This window comes from Camelina sativa, chromosome 19 (assembly GCF_000633955.1).
Source record: "Camelina sativa cultivar DH55 chromosome 19, Cs, whole genome shotgun sequence".
Classification (NCBI taxonomy): Eukaryota; Viridiplantae; Streptophyta; class Magnoliopsida; order Brassicales; family Brassicaceae; genus Camelina; species Camelina sativa.
In genome coordinates this window covers 8,176,978-8,193,960 of record NC_025703.1, presented here as the reverse complement: position 1 = coordinate 8,193,960, position 16,983 = coordinate 8,176,978, and the positions used below count along the sequence as shown (strand labels likewise).

Genomic DNA, 16,983 nt, shown 5'->3' with positions numbered 1-16,983 from the left:
AGGAGGTTTTTCAGCCATTTCAACTCCTTGGTCGTCATAGCCATTGCTCTGTACTCTGCTTCAGCAGAAGATTGACTCACCACATCTTGTTTCTTTGTTTTCCAAGAGATTGGTGACTGTCCGAGCTGAATAAACCAACCAGTCGAAGATCGTCGTGTCATTGGGCAACCTGCATAGTCGGAATCACACCACCCATAAATTTGAAGATCACTGTCCGCACGAAGCAATATTCCTTGGCCTGGGCTGCTTTTCAAATAATGAAGAACTCGAATAGCAGCTTCCCAATGTTCTTTTCGCGGAGCACTCATAAATTGTGATAAGATATTCACCGAGTATGCTAGGTCGGGTCTAGTAACACCAAGATAAATCAATTTACCAACTAGACGTCGATACTGTTCCGGGTTTGAGAGAAACGGACCAACTGCCAAACCAAGTCGATGATGCTGTTCAAGAGGAAAGAATATCGGTTTCGAATCCAACAATCCGGTCTCAGCCAAGATATCAAGTACATATTTCCTTTGACTCAAGTAAATCCCTTTTGGACTCCTTACAACTTCGATACCCAAAAAATATTTTAACACACCTAAATCCTTCATGTAAAAACATGTGTTGATATATTTTTTAAAGTCTTCTATCGCTTGAACTGTGTTTCCCGTGATGACCAAGTCATCCACATAAACAAGTACCCTGATTTCTACTCCATTCTTCTTGTAGATAAAAAGAGAATAATCCGCAAATGACTGTTCAAAACCATATTGTTCGAGTGAAGACGCAAGCTTGATAAACCAACAACGTGGAGCTTGCTTTAGCCCGTACAGCGACTTCCGCAGTCTACATACCTTACCATCGTTGCGTGAAGGAAATCCAAGTGGCAACGTCATATACACTTCTTCTTCGAGATCTCCGTGAAGAAATGCGTTATGTACATCCATTTGATGGACTTCCCAGTTTCGAGCTGCAACCACAGAGAGAAAGGATCTAACCGTAGTCATTTTAACAACTGGAGCGAAAGTTTCACCATAGTCTACTCCAGCAACTTGTCGATTTGCTAACACCACCAGTCTCGCTTTGTACCGTTCGATTGTCCCATCGGAACGATGCTTTATACGAAACACCCATTGACAACCAATTGCCTTTTTGTTCTTTGGAAGATCTTCAAGTGTCCATGTCTTATTTAACTCAAGTGAACCTATTTCACTACCCACTGCATTTTTCCATCGATCATCTTTCATTGCTTCTGCAAAACTTCGTGGTTCATGCGCACTAGTGATCGCGGCCAGAAACACTTTATGATTTTCAGAGAACCGACTACACGAAACCACAACTGCAATAGGATATGGCTTGTCGGAGCCTACACAAACGAAACTGGTATCATAATCTTTAAGATACCCAGGATTTTTGCGTTCCCGTTCACCAACACGCAAAGGAGCCGTGACGTGTTTCTGTGCAGGAGTGTCGCTGGCGTGCTGCTCAATATCATCATCTTCTTCAGTATTATCAGTAGAAATGTGATCAATATCGCTTTCATTCGATTCTATATTCACTGGCAGAGACACTTCAATTCTATCAAGAACTACATTCGTATTTTCACTAGTTACTACCATCGGATCAGTTCCCACCAGACCTCCTTGATCATCATCAGTTGTGAGAGCCGCATGTGCATTATCAGCAAAAGGATCTTCAGTTATACTCCTTTGTGTATACAGGAAATGAATGGTGTCTTCACGAAACACCACATCTCGTGACACAAAAAAAAACTTCTTTTTCCAAGTCAAACACACGCCATCCTTTCTTTCCATGAGGATAGCCTACAAACACACATTTCCTGCTGCGACTTACAAACTTGTCACCCTTATTATCTTGATTACGTATATAACAAACACATCCTATCACACAAAGATGATCGTAAGAAGGTTGTTTTCCATACAACACTTCATAGGGTGTCTTGCCATTCAACACCATCGATGGTGTTCGATTAATCAGATATGCAGCTGAAAGTGCACACTCTCCCCAAAATTCAACCGGTAAGTGTCCCTCAAACATTACCGTTCGAGCCACGTTAAGTAAGTGCCAGTGCTTTCGCTCCACCCGACCGTTTTGTTGTGGTGTTCCAACACACGATGTCTCATGCTGGATCCCTTCCTCTAAAAAATATGTTGTTAATGACATGAATTCACTGCCATTATCGCTACGGATCGTTCGAACTTCCTTCCCAAATTGTCGTTTCACCAAAGCAAGAAAGTATTTCAATTTTGTCGGAGTTTCACTCTTTGCATTCATAAGATAAATCCAAGTACCACGAGAAAAATCATCAACTATGGTGAGGAAGTATCTTGCTCCTGAGAATGACGTAGTTCTATACGGATCCCAAACGTCACAATGAATCATTACAAAAATCTCTAAAGTCTTATTATTGCTTAACAGAAAAGGACAACGGGTTTGTTTTGCGTGGATACAAGTTTCACACACCTTATTCGATAAATCACTACTATTGCTAATAAAACCAAAACCAGACAAATTTTGCACTACTTTCAAAGATGGATGTCCCAAACGCCTATGCCACAACTCCACAAACTGACTTGTGTGACCCTTTGCCGTTGCGACTATCTCCATATTCTGAAAGTACATCAAACCTCCAACTGGTCTACCTATCCCAATCAGCATCCTCGTAGTGCGGTCCTGAACAATGCAAAATGGAACAGACATTTGTATAACACAATTATTTTCCTCCATCAACTGTGAAATCGATATTAATTCAAACCCTAGATTTTCTATGTAGAACACATCAATCAATCGTAGATGAGNTTCGAGCCACGTTAAGTAAGTGCCAGTGCTTTCGCTCCACCCGACCGTTTTGTTGTGGTGTTCCAACACACGATGTCTCATGCTGGATCCCTTCCTCTAAAAAATATGTCGTTAATGACATGAATTCACTGCCATTGTCGCTACGGATCGTTCGAACTTCCTTCCCAAACTGTCGTTTAACCAAAGCAAGAAAGTATTTCAATTGTGTCGGAGTTTCACTCTTTGCATTCATAATGGAGAATATATATTATTTACATATCTTATAGATTTATCGTATCTTTTCATAACTTGGTCTCCAAGACAATACCTCTTTGTATTCATAAGATAAAACCAAGTACCACGACAAAATCATCAACTATGGTGAGGAAGTATCTTGCTCCTGAGAATGACGTAGTTCTATACGGACCCCAAACGTCACAATGAATCATTTCAAAAATCTCTGAAGTCTTATTATTGCTTAACGGAAAAGGACAACAGGTTTGTTTTGCGTGGATACAAGTTTCACACACCTTATTCGATAAATCACTACTATTGCTAATAAAACCAAAACCAGACAACTTTTGCACTACTTTCAAAGATGGATGTCCCAAACGCCTATGCCACAACTCCACAGACTGACTTGTGTGACCCTTTGCCGTTGCGACTATCTCCATATTCTGAAAGTACATCAAACCTCCAACTGGTCTACCTATCCCAATCAGCATCCTCGTAGTGCGGTCCTGAACAACGCAAAATGGAACAGACATTTGTATAACACAATTATTTTCCTCCATCAACTGTGAAACCGATATCAAATCAAACCCTAGATTTTCTATGTAGAACACATCAATCAATCGTAGATGAGAGTTTAATACAACTGTTCCAACTGTGTTTCCTACCACTGTCCGTCCATCAACCAAAATTATTTGTGTTGGTATCGATGTTCTTAAATTCGTAAGAATCTCTTTCTTACAAGTCAAGTGATGNTGTTAATGACATGAATTCACTGCCATTATCGCTACGGATCGTTCGAACTTCCTTCCCAAATTGTCGTTTCACCAAAGCAAGAAAGTATTTCAATTTTGTCGGAGTTTCACTCTTTGCATTCATAAGATAAATCCAAGTACCACGAGAAAAATCATCAACTATGGTGAGGAAGTATCTTGCTCCTGAGAATGACGTAGTTCTATACGGACCCCAAACGTCACAATGAATCATTTCAAAAATCTCTGAAGTCTTATTATTGCTTAACGGAAAAGGACAACCGGTTTGTTTTGCGTGGATACAAGTTTCACACACCTTATTCGATAAATCACTACTATTGCTAATAAAACCAAAACCAGACAACTTTTGCACTACTTTCAAAGATGGATGTCCCAAACGCCTATGCCACAACTCCACAGACTGACTTGTGTGACCCTTTGCCGTTGCGACTATCTCCATATTCTGAAAGTACATCAAACCTCCAACTGGTCTACCTATCCCAATCAGCATCCTCATAGTGCGGTCCTGAACAACACAAAATGGAACAGACATTTGTATAACACAATTATTTTCCTCCATCAACTGTGAAACCGATATCAAATCAAACCCTAGATTTTCTATGTAGAACACATCAATCAATCGTAGATGAGAGTTTAATACAACTGTTCCAACTGTGTTTCCTACCATTGTCCGTCCATCAGCCAAAATTATTTGTGTTGGTGTCGATGTTCTTAAATTCGTAAGAATCTCTTTCTTACAAGTCAAGTGATGAGTCGCTCCGCTATCTATTATCCAAGAAGGAGAAAGCAACTTACCCGATGATTGTTCGGTCGCTCCGATGGCCGCAGTGTTCATCACACACTTAACACTGAGCCATTGTTCGTCTGTGAGTCCGCACACAGCTGTTCTGTCTGCATCCGTGACCGCCACGTTTGNTCCCAAACGTCACAATGAATCATTACAAAAATCTCTAAAGTCTTATTATTGCTTAACAGAAAAGGACAACGGGTTTGTTTTGCGTGGATACAAGTTTCACACACCTTATTCGATAAATCACTACTATTGCTAATAAAACCAAAACCAGACAAATTTTGCACTACTTTCAAAGATGGATGTCCCAAACGCCTATGCCACAACTCCACAGACTGACTTGTGTGACCCTTTGCCGTTGCGACTATCTCCATATTCTGAAAGTACATCAAACCTCCAACTGGTCTACCTATCCCAATCAGCATCCTCGTAGTGCGGTCCTGAACAACACAAAATGGAACAGACATTTGTATAACACAATTATTTTCCTCCATCAACTGTGAAACCGATATCAAATCAAACCCTAGATTTTCTATGTAGAACACATCAATCAATCGTAGATGAGAGTTTAATACAACTGTTCCAACTGTGTTTCCTACCACTGTCCGTCCATCAGCCAAAATTATTTGTGTTGGTGTCGATGTTCTTAAATTCGTAAGAATCTCTTTCTTACAAGTCAAGTGATGAGTCGCTCCGCTATCTATTATCCAAGAAGGAGAAAGCAACTTACCCGATGATTGTTCGTCCGCTCCGATGGTCACAGCGTTCATCACACACTTAACACTGAGCCACTGTTCGTCCGTGAGTCCGCACACAGCTGTTCTGTCTGCATCTGTGACCGCCACGTTTGCCACTCCAATGTTGGTGTGTCCAACTACTCTTGCCACGTTTGCACGAGCAACTCCACCTCTTCCTCGTGAAATCCCGGTTGATGGTCTGACTCCTCTTCCACGACCCACACGGTTTCGTGGTCTATCACCCCACCACTCCGGAAATCCCAAGATTTGAAAACAAGTCTCAGATCGATGTCCTGTTCGTCCACAGTTTGAACAGACAATTCCAATGTCTCTGTCATCTCCTCAATACTTTGGCTTTTGTGTTTGTGCCACAAATGCCATGTTCTCCGATTTTTCTTCTGGATTCTTTTTCTTCAACCGAGCATCCTCATCTTGTGTCACCTTCAAGTAAACATACTCAAGCGTAGGCAACGGTTCTTGAGAAAGAAGGTTAGATTTCACCATTCCATAAACTTCTTCGTCAAGTCCCATCACAAAGTCATGAACCTTATCTTCCTCTCTTCTCTTCTCTTCTTCGGCACCGAAATTACATGTGCAAAGTCCACATGTACAGCTCAGCGGAGGTCGATAACATCCAAGACAATCCCAAATCTTCGTAAGCTTTCCATAGTATGCCTCAATACTCATCCCAGCTTGTTGACAATTTGCAAGTTCTTTGCGCAATTGTTGTACTCGAGGTCCGTTGGTAACACGAAATCTCTTTCTTATGTGTTTCCACAAATCTCGTGCTAGTGGCTTGTGTGAGATATTGGACAGCAGCTTCGGTTCGATTGTCATCTTAATCCAAGAGACAATCAATGCATTGATTGGCTTCCAATCATCGTAATCTGGTGATCCTTCGGTTGGGGCTTTGATGGAGCCATCGAGAAATCCAAATTTCTTTTGTGAGTAAAGAGCCGTCTCCAAGTTGGTGGCCCACTCTTCGTAGTTATCTCCTCTCAAGAGAGGACGTGATATGATGCTTTCGGGATTGTCGTTCGAGGTCAAGTCGTATGGAGAAATCGTTCATCGTTGAATCTCCATCGCTGTCGGTTTCGTAGACACCATCGTTTTGTTGTCTTCGGTCATCGTCACAGAAAAAAATAAAACAGGTTCAATAAAGAGATCGTAAATTCTGTCACAAAACCAAGATCAAATCAAAAGATTTTATGCCTGCTCTGAAACCATATTAAATTCGGGCTTTACTGTGGGATTCCAACTCAAAACCAATTGGCAATGAGTGGAGAGGCTCTAACCCTTTATATATTACTTAAATCCCTTACATATTTCCGATGTGGGATATTTCACACTAACACCCCCCTCACGCTCAGGCATGACCATCTGAAACGTCGGTATATGTGGAAACAACATTCATGGGTGGCCCAACAAGCAACCTGCTCTGATACCATATTAAATAAATAAGAGATTAAATAATGAATTTTCTGTATATTCTTTTATATCCAGAAATCAAATATATATACAACTCTACAAAGAGGTATTATCTTTTGGAGACCAAATTAAGAAAAGATACGATAAATCTATAAAATATGTAAATAATATATATTCTCAATTATAATGCTTTCTAGTAAATGTTTGAGACTGACATGTAATAGAAAGTAAAAAAAAATTAAGGAAAACTTGTTAACATGGTATTGTATCAAAAACAAACAAATTTGTAAGTATTATCGTGGGTGAGTTTCGAAGAAAGTATCTTTGAAACATTGCATCTCTCTCTGTCAGTGTGAAACAGAAACTGAAGATTACAAAGATACCCCTGCCACAAAAGTTTTTGTTTCTTCTCTCTATAAACCAATGGGAATGCCCTAATATATTTCTTGCCCTGCAACTATATATATAGTCGTCTCGTGTCTCGTCTCTCTTAACTTGCTCTCATAACACACACTCTATCTCTCCTGATCTGGTCTCTCTCGTTACTTTCTCATTTTTCACATCTCTCCTTGTGTGGTTTCTGTCGTCACATCTATTTCTTTTCTCGTTATTAATCTGTCAAAACTTTGCGGGAAACAAACAATGGCGACAGCTGAACAGAGGTTTGATGACGGTTCTTTTGAAGGAATTAAGAAGATATTCGTTGGAGATGACTCAAGTTACGGCGTGATATTTCTCAAAGTAATCTATGATAGAAGCGATGGCCAAACGATAGAAGTGCAGCACGGCACTGACACGGGGAACGCAGAAGAGGTACAGTTACAAATTCGTTTCTTTTACTTGTTCATGATAGATAAAATTCTACCGAATGATTTCTAATTTTCTTTTATTGACTGCAGTTCGTATTTGACTACCCTACCGAATACATAACCTCGGTAAACGGGACGGAAGGTCACTTCTTGGAGTTAAGAAGTCTTTTCTTCATAACTTCTGCCGGGAGGACTTCTAGGAAATTCGGTACGCGGGAGCCAGTGCATCTTGAAGTTCTTTTTCAACTAACGGGTTCTGAGGTGACGCCTGCCGTCGTGGGCTTCCATGGGAGGCTCGGTGAAGGGATCCTTAAACTAAAAGTTCATCTCGGTCCTGCGCCACCACAAAAGCTAGACGCAGTAGGTAGGTCTGGAGGATCAATCTGGAGTGACGAAAAGCACGAGGACGTGAAGAGGATTCGTGTTGGAAGAGGAACATCAGCTGGGATCTCATTCATTGAAGTTATCTACCGGGATGGCAACAGAGAATTCTCCGGAGGAGTCCACGGAGATGAAGTAAAGCAGGATTACATAGAAGAGGTATATTTTCGTGAATTTATATTTCGTATACCTATAGTATTTGTACATTTTCTAACAATTTCTATGTAAATTCAGTTTGACTTGGAGGGGGATTTCCTCGTCTCCGTGGTCGTTTATATGACCAGCATCTGGGAACAGTATGAACGTATAACGGCGCTCGAATTTAAGACATACACCGGAAAGAGTATGTTCTGTGGAGTGATCTCCTCTAGATTACAGACGTACTCCTTCGACGCCTACAAAATCGTTGGGTTCCACGGACGGTCAAGCAGCGAAGTCCTACGCGCTCTGGGCGTCTTCGTATCTTTTCCATCAGTTCCGAAGTTGTGTGGTCAATGGATGGAGGTAAATTACTCAGCCCTGCTACTTAATACCCTACTGTACGTCACTTACATACACATAAGCAACCAAACAGAATAGTCGGTTTTAAGACATAAGACGCTAACTGTGAGGTTTTTTTTGTTTTGCAAGATTGTGCCAAAGGGAGCGAGCCCTGGACCAAGGCGCTCAAAAGCCATAGCCCAAGTCGGAGAGAAGATATACTCGTTTGGTGGAGAGATCAGCTGCGACCAAGAAATGCATGTCTTCAACTATGCAACAAAGAATTGGTCAACTGTTCCGGCCACAGGACAGGCACCGGACTTCGCTTGCGTTGGGGCAAGTATGGTGCCTATAGGATCGACGCTTTATGTGTACGGAGGCGAAGACCGTTCGGGTAAATACAGCGGCTTTCACTCTTTTGACACCATTAAAAACGAGTGGAAACTTCTAGAAGACAAAAATATTACTCCTCGTAGCTTTCATTCCATGGTAGCGTTTGAGGGAAAGCTCTATGTCTTTGGGGGAGTCAGTAGCAGGGGTCGTCGGCTCAAGACAATGGCCGTCTACGACCCCGCTACAAATAACTGGTTAGAGAATCCGGCCCCGGATAGTTCCTTCGTCCCAAGTGAAGGAGCACTTGTAGTGGTGGAAGGAGCACTCATAGTGGTGTCAAATGATGTTTACTGCTACGATGCAGCAACAAAGACGTGGAAAAAATTGCAGACGTCAGGCGAGAAGCCTTGCCTGAGGCGTGGCTTTGCTAGTGGCGGAGTTTTCGGGGAAAAGTACATATTGCTATTTGGAGGTGAAACGACTGATGGTCAAGCGGTCGGTGGTTTATTTTCCTTGAACTTGTCCACATTAAAGTGGGAGCGTGTGGACAAGTTCAATGCAGAGGACAGTCCTAGTCCCCGGGCGTGGTGCGCATCAACAACCTTCAACCTGGGTGGCAAGGAGGGGATTCTACTGTTGGGTGGGACGACGCGCACTGGTGCCATATGTGACGACTTTTTCCTATACCAAGTCGTGTCAACCTAAATACTATTTGGAGTATGATAGAGCTAGTATTTGGTTTTAAACAATACTTGTGTGGTACTTGATCTATTTACTTTGTGTGGTACTTGATCTGCAATAAATATATATTCTCTTATTTTATAAAAAATCTTAAATAATTTAATAATTCAGTAAGCCAATAAAGCTGCAACAACTTTAATGTCTTAGTTCTTACTATACCATTCATCTACGTACAGTATTTATTTATTTTATAGTTTTTTGTACATATGATGATTCCAAAATGGTTACACTTGGTCACTGAAATTTGTTGGTAAGTCATTTTAGTATCATAGTAGATTAAGATCCGTGTCACGGGTTGAAATTCCTTTTATTTATATTGTAATTTTTGTATAAAATATAATTTATGTGATTGTTTTTAAAAGTTGTTATGAATAAAACAATATGCAATAAAATCATATGCTAAATATGAGGATTTGAAATTTTTTTGAGATTTTGTTGCTAGTAATAGTATAATCGAAAATTACTCTTAATCCGTGGAAGAGTGATTAATTTTTGAGATTTTATTGCCTATATATAGTTACTTAAATATTCTGTGGAGATTTTTTTTTTTTTTTGGAATATTTTTATTTAGAGGATTTGAAATTGAGATTTAACTAATGGTTACAACCTATATAACCTATAACCTATCAAATAATTAAATAATTAATCTTTTAATCCATATTGTATAGTGTAGGGCTGGGCACGGGACAGGTACCCTTGAATTTTCTCATACCCTCTACCGGACCCGACCTCACGGGTAACAGAAAAAAGTTACTCATACTCGACCCTTAAATAACGGGTACCCAGAAAAAAATAGTTGACCCTTTAAATACCCGATCCTTTACTCTTACCCGGATAAATGAATATCTTATAAAAAAATTGTCAATAATCGCAATAATAATTTCATATTCCAAAATCCGATAAGGAAAAATTCATAAATGTATGCAACATATAGGTCACATATAAGTCCAAAAATTAGAAAATTACAAACTTAAAAAATAAAAATAAAATATTAATTCAATTGGGAGTCGTATATATCATTTCAGTTGGACTAAGTTAAACTTAGGTTTTAACTTTAACTCTATAATATATTTATAAATTAATAATTAATAATAATAATACAAAATATTAAAGGGTATTTACGGGTCGGGTAACAAAACGGGTAAATGGACGAGTAACGGAACGGGTATTGAAAACTAAACTAATACCCTTTACTCGTCCCTTACTCACGGGTAATATAATTATAATACCTTTTATTCGACTCTAAAGCTGCGGGTACCTTTTTTTCGGGATGGGTACGAGCCGAGTAACGGGTCGAATATGGATAATGGGTATTAATGCCCAGGCTGAGTATAGTGTATAGTCTACACAGAAAAGTAAGTTGTGTAATTCAGTTTTATTATATAGTAAAATCTTTTTTGAGAATTGGTTTTCGATATTAAAAGCAAGAGACCAAGCCCACCGGAGCTAGTGATTTAAGAGCAAAGGCCCAGTTTGCTAAACCAGAAATTAATTTAGGAAATTGAACCACGTAGTAACCAAGTGAAGGATTTAATTTAACTGTACCAACTAACTATTCCAATCGTCGGTTTCTCTTCTTCTTCAATTCTCCAATTTACCGTGATCGCCGCCATCCAAATCATCTTGTCTCTGATGGTGTAGTAATCTGTCCTCCGATGAGTGTCTTGGGTTTATCTTTACTGTCCAGAATAAGGTGAGGTTATCATGAAGCACTTCCCTTTCGTACCATCCCGCCCAATTGGAGCCTGCTTTAAAGAAGATGAGCCAAATCATGTTTCAGCGTAGAAGCAATGTTCCAGAAACTCACATCTCGGATCCCCAGTCCTCCCAGTGTTCGGGTACAAGCCTTTGGAAACACAAAAGATGAATGCATTTAGAAGTCCTGTAAAGGGTAAACATCTTGTCGTGGAGGTAATTTTTTACTCTTTACTTGATGAATAATTAGTGGTATTGGTAAGAGTGAGTTTTCTAGTGCAAAGGAACAGCCTTTAGGTATCTGATAGGAAGAGATCCATGAGTTTGTCCTGTGCTGTTCTGCAGATAGGAAGGTTTTTGGACACTAACTCCCTGAGGATCTGAAGAAATATTCTGAATTGATTAGAAGAGATCCATCACTGAAGCTAACAAGGTCGTCTGCAGAACAAAGATGTGATTAGAAGAGATATCATCACTGAAGCTTTGCTTTCTAAATTTTCCTTCCTCAGCGGCTTTGTTCAAAAGGTGTGATAGATAGACAATTCATAACAATGAGAAAAAAAAAAAAAAGAAAGATAGGGACCTTAGATAGAGAGTTCTAGAACATGTAATCCCCTTAGACAGCTTAGAATGAATTCCCATCTGATCGTATCAAATGCTTTAGCAATGCCCGTAACTATTCATTATCTCTGCTGCAACAAGAGCACTCTCCCACTAATAGTCTTCCTTGGACAAAAACTATGTATATTGGGGGTAATATCAACTCTGGAAGTATAGGCTTGAGTCGAATCATCAGTAGCTTTGATATTGACCTTGTAGACAGTATTACAACACGAGATAGGCCTGTAATCTATGATTGCAGAAGTTCCTGGCTTCTTAGTGTTAGGATTGTAGCATTTGTTGCAGAGGGCATGTGAGGAAGAAGTGACTTGTAGTTTCGCAAGCATTCCTTATCACAGCTACTCAGTGAAAGTAGGTAGTGTTGAGATCTCCTTCCTTTGACCGATTGATTATGGACTTCTGCTTATGGTTTTGTAAGCAATCCTTGTCACAGCTACCTTCACGTGGGTTTCCTTTTCATTTTTAGTTTTGAGCTCTGTAAAAAGAAACCTCGACAAGTCACTGTAATCATCAGCTTTTTATTATTATTAAACAAAGAACCTTTCAATTTTCATAAGCATTTCTTTTTAACGTGGGATTGTTTTTTGTTTTATTTTAATTTTTTTTTGATAATTTTTGTATGGTGTTTGCAATTAAAAATCATTAATATACTTTTTGACAATGTTCATTGGTAATATTTTTGGTTTTAGGTTTTTGTTATTAGTTGTTGATTGTTTTTTTTAATATTCTAATGAAATTGTAGACTAAAATCAATTTTGTTTTTTCTTGTATTACGATACATTGTAGCACCATTATTATTGTTAGTTGTTTTGTTTTATTTAATCAATTTTGGCTGATGATATTTAAATTAATGATATCAACTTTGATGGTATAGTTTTATGTAGTAATCTGTTTCCAACTCTTATAAGCATTTAATTGCCTAAGTATTTAATAACAGTACCTAATCCTAATTCCTAGCTCCCTTCACGTGTTATACTTAGAATATCTACTATGTGCATCCATAATGAATCTAAAAAAAGGCTTCTGATATCGTTTTCTCACATTCTTCAAATCCTGAGTGACGTGAATGTCATCAGCAATAACTTCTGGTACTTGTGCTAAACCCTGAAGTCCAAACTTGCGGGCTGAATATGCAGTATAACCATAGATACCCACCTGAAAAATTATAAAAGCATCATCCTTCATCATGCTATCTATGAAACTGCATTACATGCGGTCCACATGATTGCTCTTACACAAAGTTACTTTAACGATTTGATTTTGCTACTTTATCATCAGCTTCCAATTTAACTTAAATCTTTCAAACAGAAAGCTATAAAGATGTGTAACATGAGAATTAGTCAGGTTCGATAATTACTAACCATTACATAACTATCTTCTTTGAACTCCTGGCAAACGCCCAACAATAGTGAATCCAACTTATGAAGAGTTTTTCCTCACCAAACCTTGAAAAGAGTATGAGAATCTCAACCGACTGACAATTGAATTATAAAGACGATGGTGGTCATGAATAAGCAATAACTACCTCAACACCACGGGTCATCTCTTGGGCTGATGATAATTCAGATAGACTGTCCAGCAAAATACTCCAATAGAACTTGGAAGCAATATATTAAACAATATAACTTGTCAAACAATAGAACTTGTCAAACAATACATTTCCCATCTCTTGTTAGTTTCATATCATAGTATCAGTATCACCACATCGAATCAACTGAGACAAGCTGCAACTTAGATCGAATCAATAAACTCTGTACTCCTCGAATTCATAATGCTTCTCATCGTTGGCGATATGTGAAGATGATTAAACCCCTAATCGAAAACCATAGACGGCGAGAAAAAAGAAGATATCGATCATTGATTAAACGCACAAGCACAGTCGACCCCATGGTATAAACGACAACGAAGAAGAAGAAATAATCCATAAATTGATTAAACGCACAGTCGTTTGTCTCTTTAGGTTTGTCCACCTAAGATTAAAAAATCTGATGTATATTAATTGTTTTAATTTGATTGGGTATTCATTTTAACTCATTTGTCAGTCTGTGTTTCAATACAAAAATTGAGGTGTGTTGATTTCAATACAATACAAAACAAGGAAGTTTTTATTGTATTGATTGATAGTTATCTTTAATCATTATATTCCAGTATTAGTATTTCTATTTATATTTGGAGATAAATCTAAGATACATAAATTTACGTCTAGTTAATATAGTGTTTTTGGATTTTAATTTATAAAGAATTAATTGGATTTTAATTTATAAAGAATTTTGAAGACTTCAATAAAATAATCAGAAGTGAATAAGTGAAATATTTTTAAGAGAGTTTTCTATAGTTTTGTTGATTAGCTTTCTAAAATCTTGTAAAGTCTTCCAAACTATCTATGTATTTTTAGTGATACTTTCAATGAGTTTTTTTTTTTTTTTTTGTGAAAAAGTGTATAAAATCATGAAGAAATAACATAATAATTGAATTCATTAACAATCTTAGATTCTTTTGCTTTAATTGGACAACACAAAACTTTTATTGACTTTATAAAAGTCTAAATCTAATAATCCCAAATTTGTTAAAATTTTAAATAACTTTGTACAAATCACAAACTAACAAAATCTTGATATAATAACAACATATTACATAACATTTAAATTCTTAAAGACTATTTAAATCACAAACCAATAACACCCCTAAGTTTTCGTATTTCTTCATATTCATTTCCTTTTTTAAAGTTTCTTTATATAATTATGAGAACAATATATTTCTTATTTCTTTTATTCTCGTTTAATTTTCTCTTTCCAGAGTTTTTCTTTTTTGCAGATTTCATAAATTCTAATGGAGTTGGATAACTAGTAAATTTCTCTTATAAAAATCCCACTATATGTATAATTATTTTTTCAATGTACATTAATTTTTTAACTTCCCAAAAGAAAATACCTATGGCGTCAGTGAACCTACCGTGGGATATGGTGGAAGAAATCCTCTCTCGGGTTCCACCAAAATCACTTGTTCGATTTGGAACTGTTTGCAAACAATGGAAAGCACTTTTTCAAGAGAAAAGTTTCGTCAACACCGAACTGGATCATGCCCGTCCAGAGGTCATCTTAATGTATGATGGTAAGATTTTTTCGATAGATGTCAATCTTGATGATCTCGCGATAGAGGTGCGTCGGATTTTTTTAGATATTCCCACTTGGGAATCTTACGCCATCAACTATTGCGATGGGTTGTTGAGTTGTGAACTTTCTACGAAAGGGAGCGGGACCGTAGTTTGGAATCCGTCGATGAGACAAGGTAAACAGATTCTAAAGGAGGGTTATTTGTTCTTGTTATGTGGGATAGGATACAACCGTAGTAGACCTGAAATGGGGTACAAGATATTTGCGTATTATTCTCAGTCAGGGATTATAGGAGGTGAAGAACTTGCAATATACGACTGTGCATCTGAGACGTGGGAGGTTATCAATGCCCCTTACAACGAATCGCCTATAGAAGAACCATTAGATGCTGATATCTCTCTCAACGGAAATTCTTATTGGACTGCTTATAACACCGAGACGAGTGACTATTTCATCCGAAGATTTGATTATTCGAAGAAGACATTGAAGAACTTTTGCATGCTACCGTGTAAGAAGAACTCTGACGGAGATACTCATTACCTCTCGGTTTTCAGAGGAGAACGGTTTTCGATGTTAGAACAATGCTATAGAACCAGAGAGATTGAGATTTGGGTGACAAAGAATAAAATAAGAAATGGCGATGAGAAAGATGTGGTATGGATTAAGTTCATGAATGTTTCATTACCGGACATGCCCAGATTGTCTCACCAGTACAACGGACGTTTTCCAAGTTACTTTGTTGATAATATACGTGAAAAGAGTTTCGTCATGTGTTGTTACGACGAGACTCACCACGTTTGCATTTATATCGTGAGGGGAGATATGTCAAGAAAGATTGAAATCGATTTCGTGGATGGTGGATGTTGTCACGCTATTAATTTCCCCAGTTTGATCCCTATTGCTTGAATGAACGAACACTCTCCGTGATAGACCTTTTTCGTTACTTAGAAGGAACCTATTTCTTTTATCTTCTCCATAATCTTTATACTTCCTTCATTCATTATGTTCAAGGAACTCTTTCTGTTTAAGCAACTTGGAATAACTTTGTTTTTCTCTTTTAATCATTCATTTTAAACTCGCGATAAAATTGGAATCGGATACAAATTCCAACTTGGAAAGCCAAAACACTACCGTGGTATAAGATAAAAAATTAATAAGTTTATAAGCCCTACCTTACAAGTTATATAACAAATAATAGTCAAAGAAAAATTTAGTGTCTAAAGCAATGCTTTGGTGGAAGATCTAAAAATTAGGAACATTGTGATGATAAGTTAATGATTGTAAATTAATGATGTTTTTTTTTTTTTCAACCAAACATTAATCTAGAAAATAACTCCAAGGTTGGTTGCTCAAACCGGAGGATAAAAGTTTACAAAACAAGTTTTAGAAGATATAGATTTCGAAGAACGAACCAGATAGTCCCCCGTATGTTTGGCGTCCGTGTAATCCTCGAAAGCATCAAAGATGGGAAGGATGGTCGGAGTAAGCTGAAGTCGTCCAACAGGTTAGAGAAGGCGGGTCATTCGTCAGGAGACTGCACCATCAGCCATCGCCACCAGTTCTGCACAATCCGTCTCAAAGTTCTGACAGTCAACACCCGCCGCCAGTATGGATTCCATCGCCCAAATCAAAGCCTGAAACTCCGAATGTAGAGGGGAAGGACTGCGTCGTTGACTCCGTGCTCCCATTAGCACTGTGGTATCCTCACTATTACAAAACCACCATCCCAAACCTACATGCGGATTTGAAGCCTTCCAAGATCCATCAACCTGACACCGGGGAGAAGGATCTCGAGTCTCCACAGGCAAGGGATCGAGGGAATCCGAGTAGAAGGACTTGGCCTCTTCCAATAAAAATTTGTCATTGGCCTCTTGATTAATAACCTCAATTGGCTCCACCTCATTGCCCTGAAAAACGATTTTATTCCTATCCTTCCAAATTGACCAGGCAATCCATGGTAAGCGGAGACGTATATTTGAAGCGTCCGACTGGGATGACACCTGCCAAAAAAGAAAATCTAGGTTCTTGTATATGGAACAATAGGGAAAGCCCCCAGAACTTAAGTCA

The 16,983-nt window shown here is 38.4% G+C and overlaps 2 protein-coding genes and 1 long non-coding RNA gene across 3 annotated transcripts; all 3 read left to right on the top strand.

Annotated features, from left to right (window-relative positions):
• LOC104765514 (nitrile-specifier protein 2-like) lies at positions 7,386-9,451 on the top strand. Its single transcript, XM_019240837.1, has 4 exons — positions 7,386-7,556; positions 7,643-8,092; positions 8,168-8,437; positions 8,564-9,451. Exons 1-4 carry the CDS (start codon positions 7,386-7,388, stop codon positions 9,449-9,451), a joined length of 1,779 nt encoding a protein of 592 aa, XP_019096382.1.
• On the top strand, positions 11,027-12,375 carry LOC104765513. The gene is made up of 2 exons (XR_763888.1): positions 11,027-11,398; positions 11,528-12,375. It is a non-coding gene; the product is annotated as an uncharacterized LOC104765513 (long non-coding RNA).
• On the top strand, positions 14,615-15,939 carry LOC104765512 (putative F-box/kelch-repeat protein At1g12170). The gene has a single exon (XM_019241168.1). The coding sequence runs from the start codon at positions 14,698-14,700 to the stop codon at positions 15,820-15,822; it is 1,125 nt and encodes a 374-aa protein (XP_019096713.1). The 5' UTR covers positions 14,615-14,697; the 3' UTR covers positions 15,823-15,939.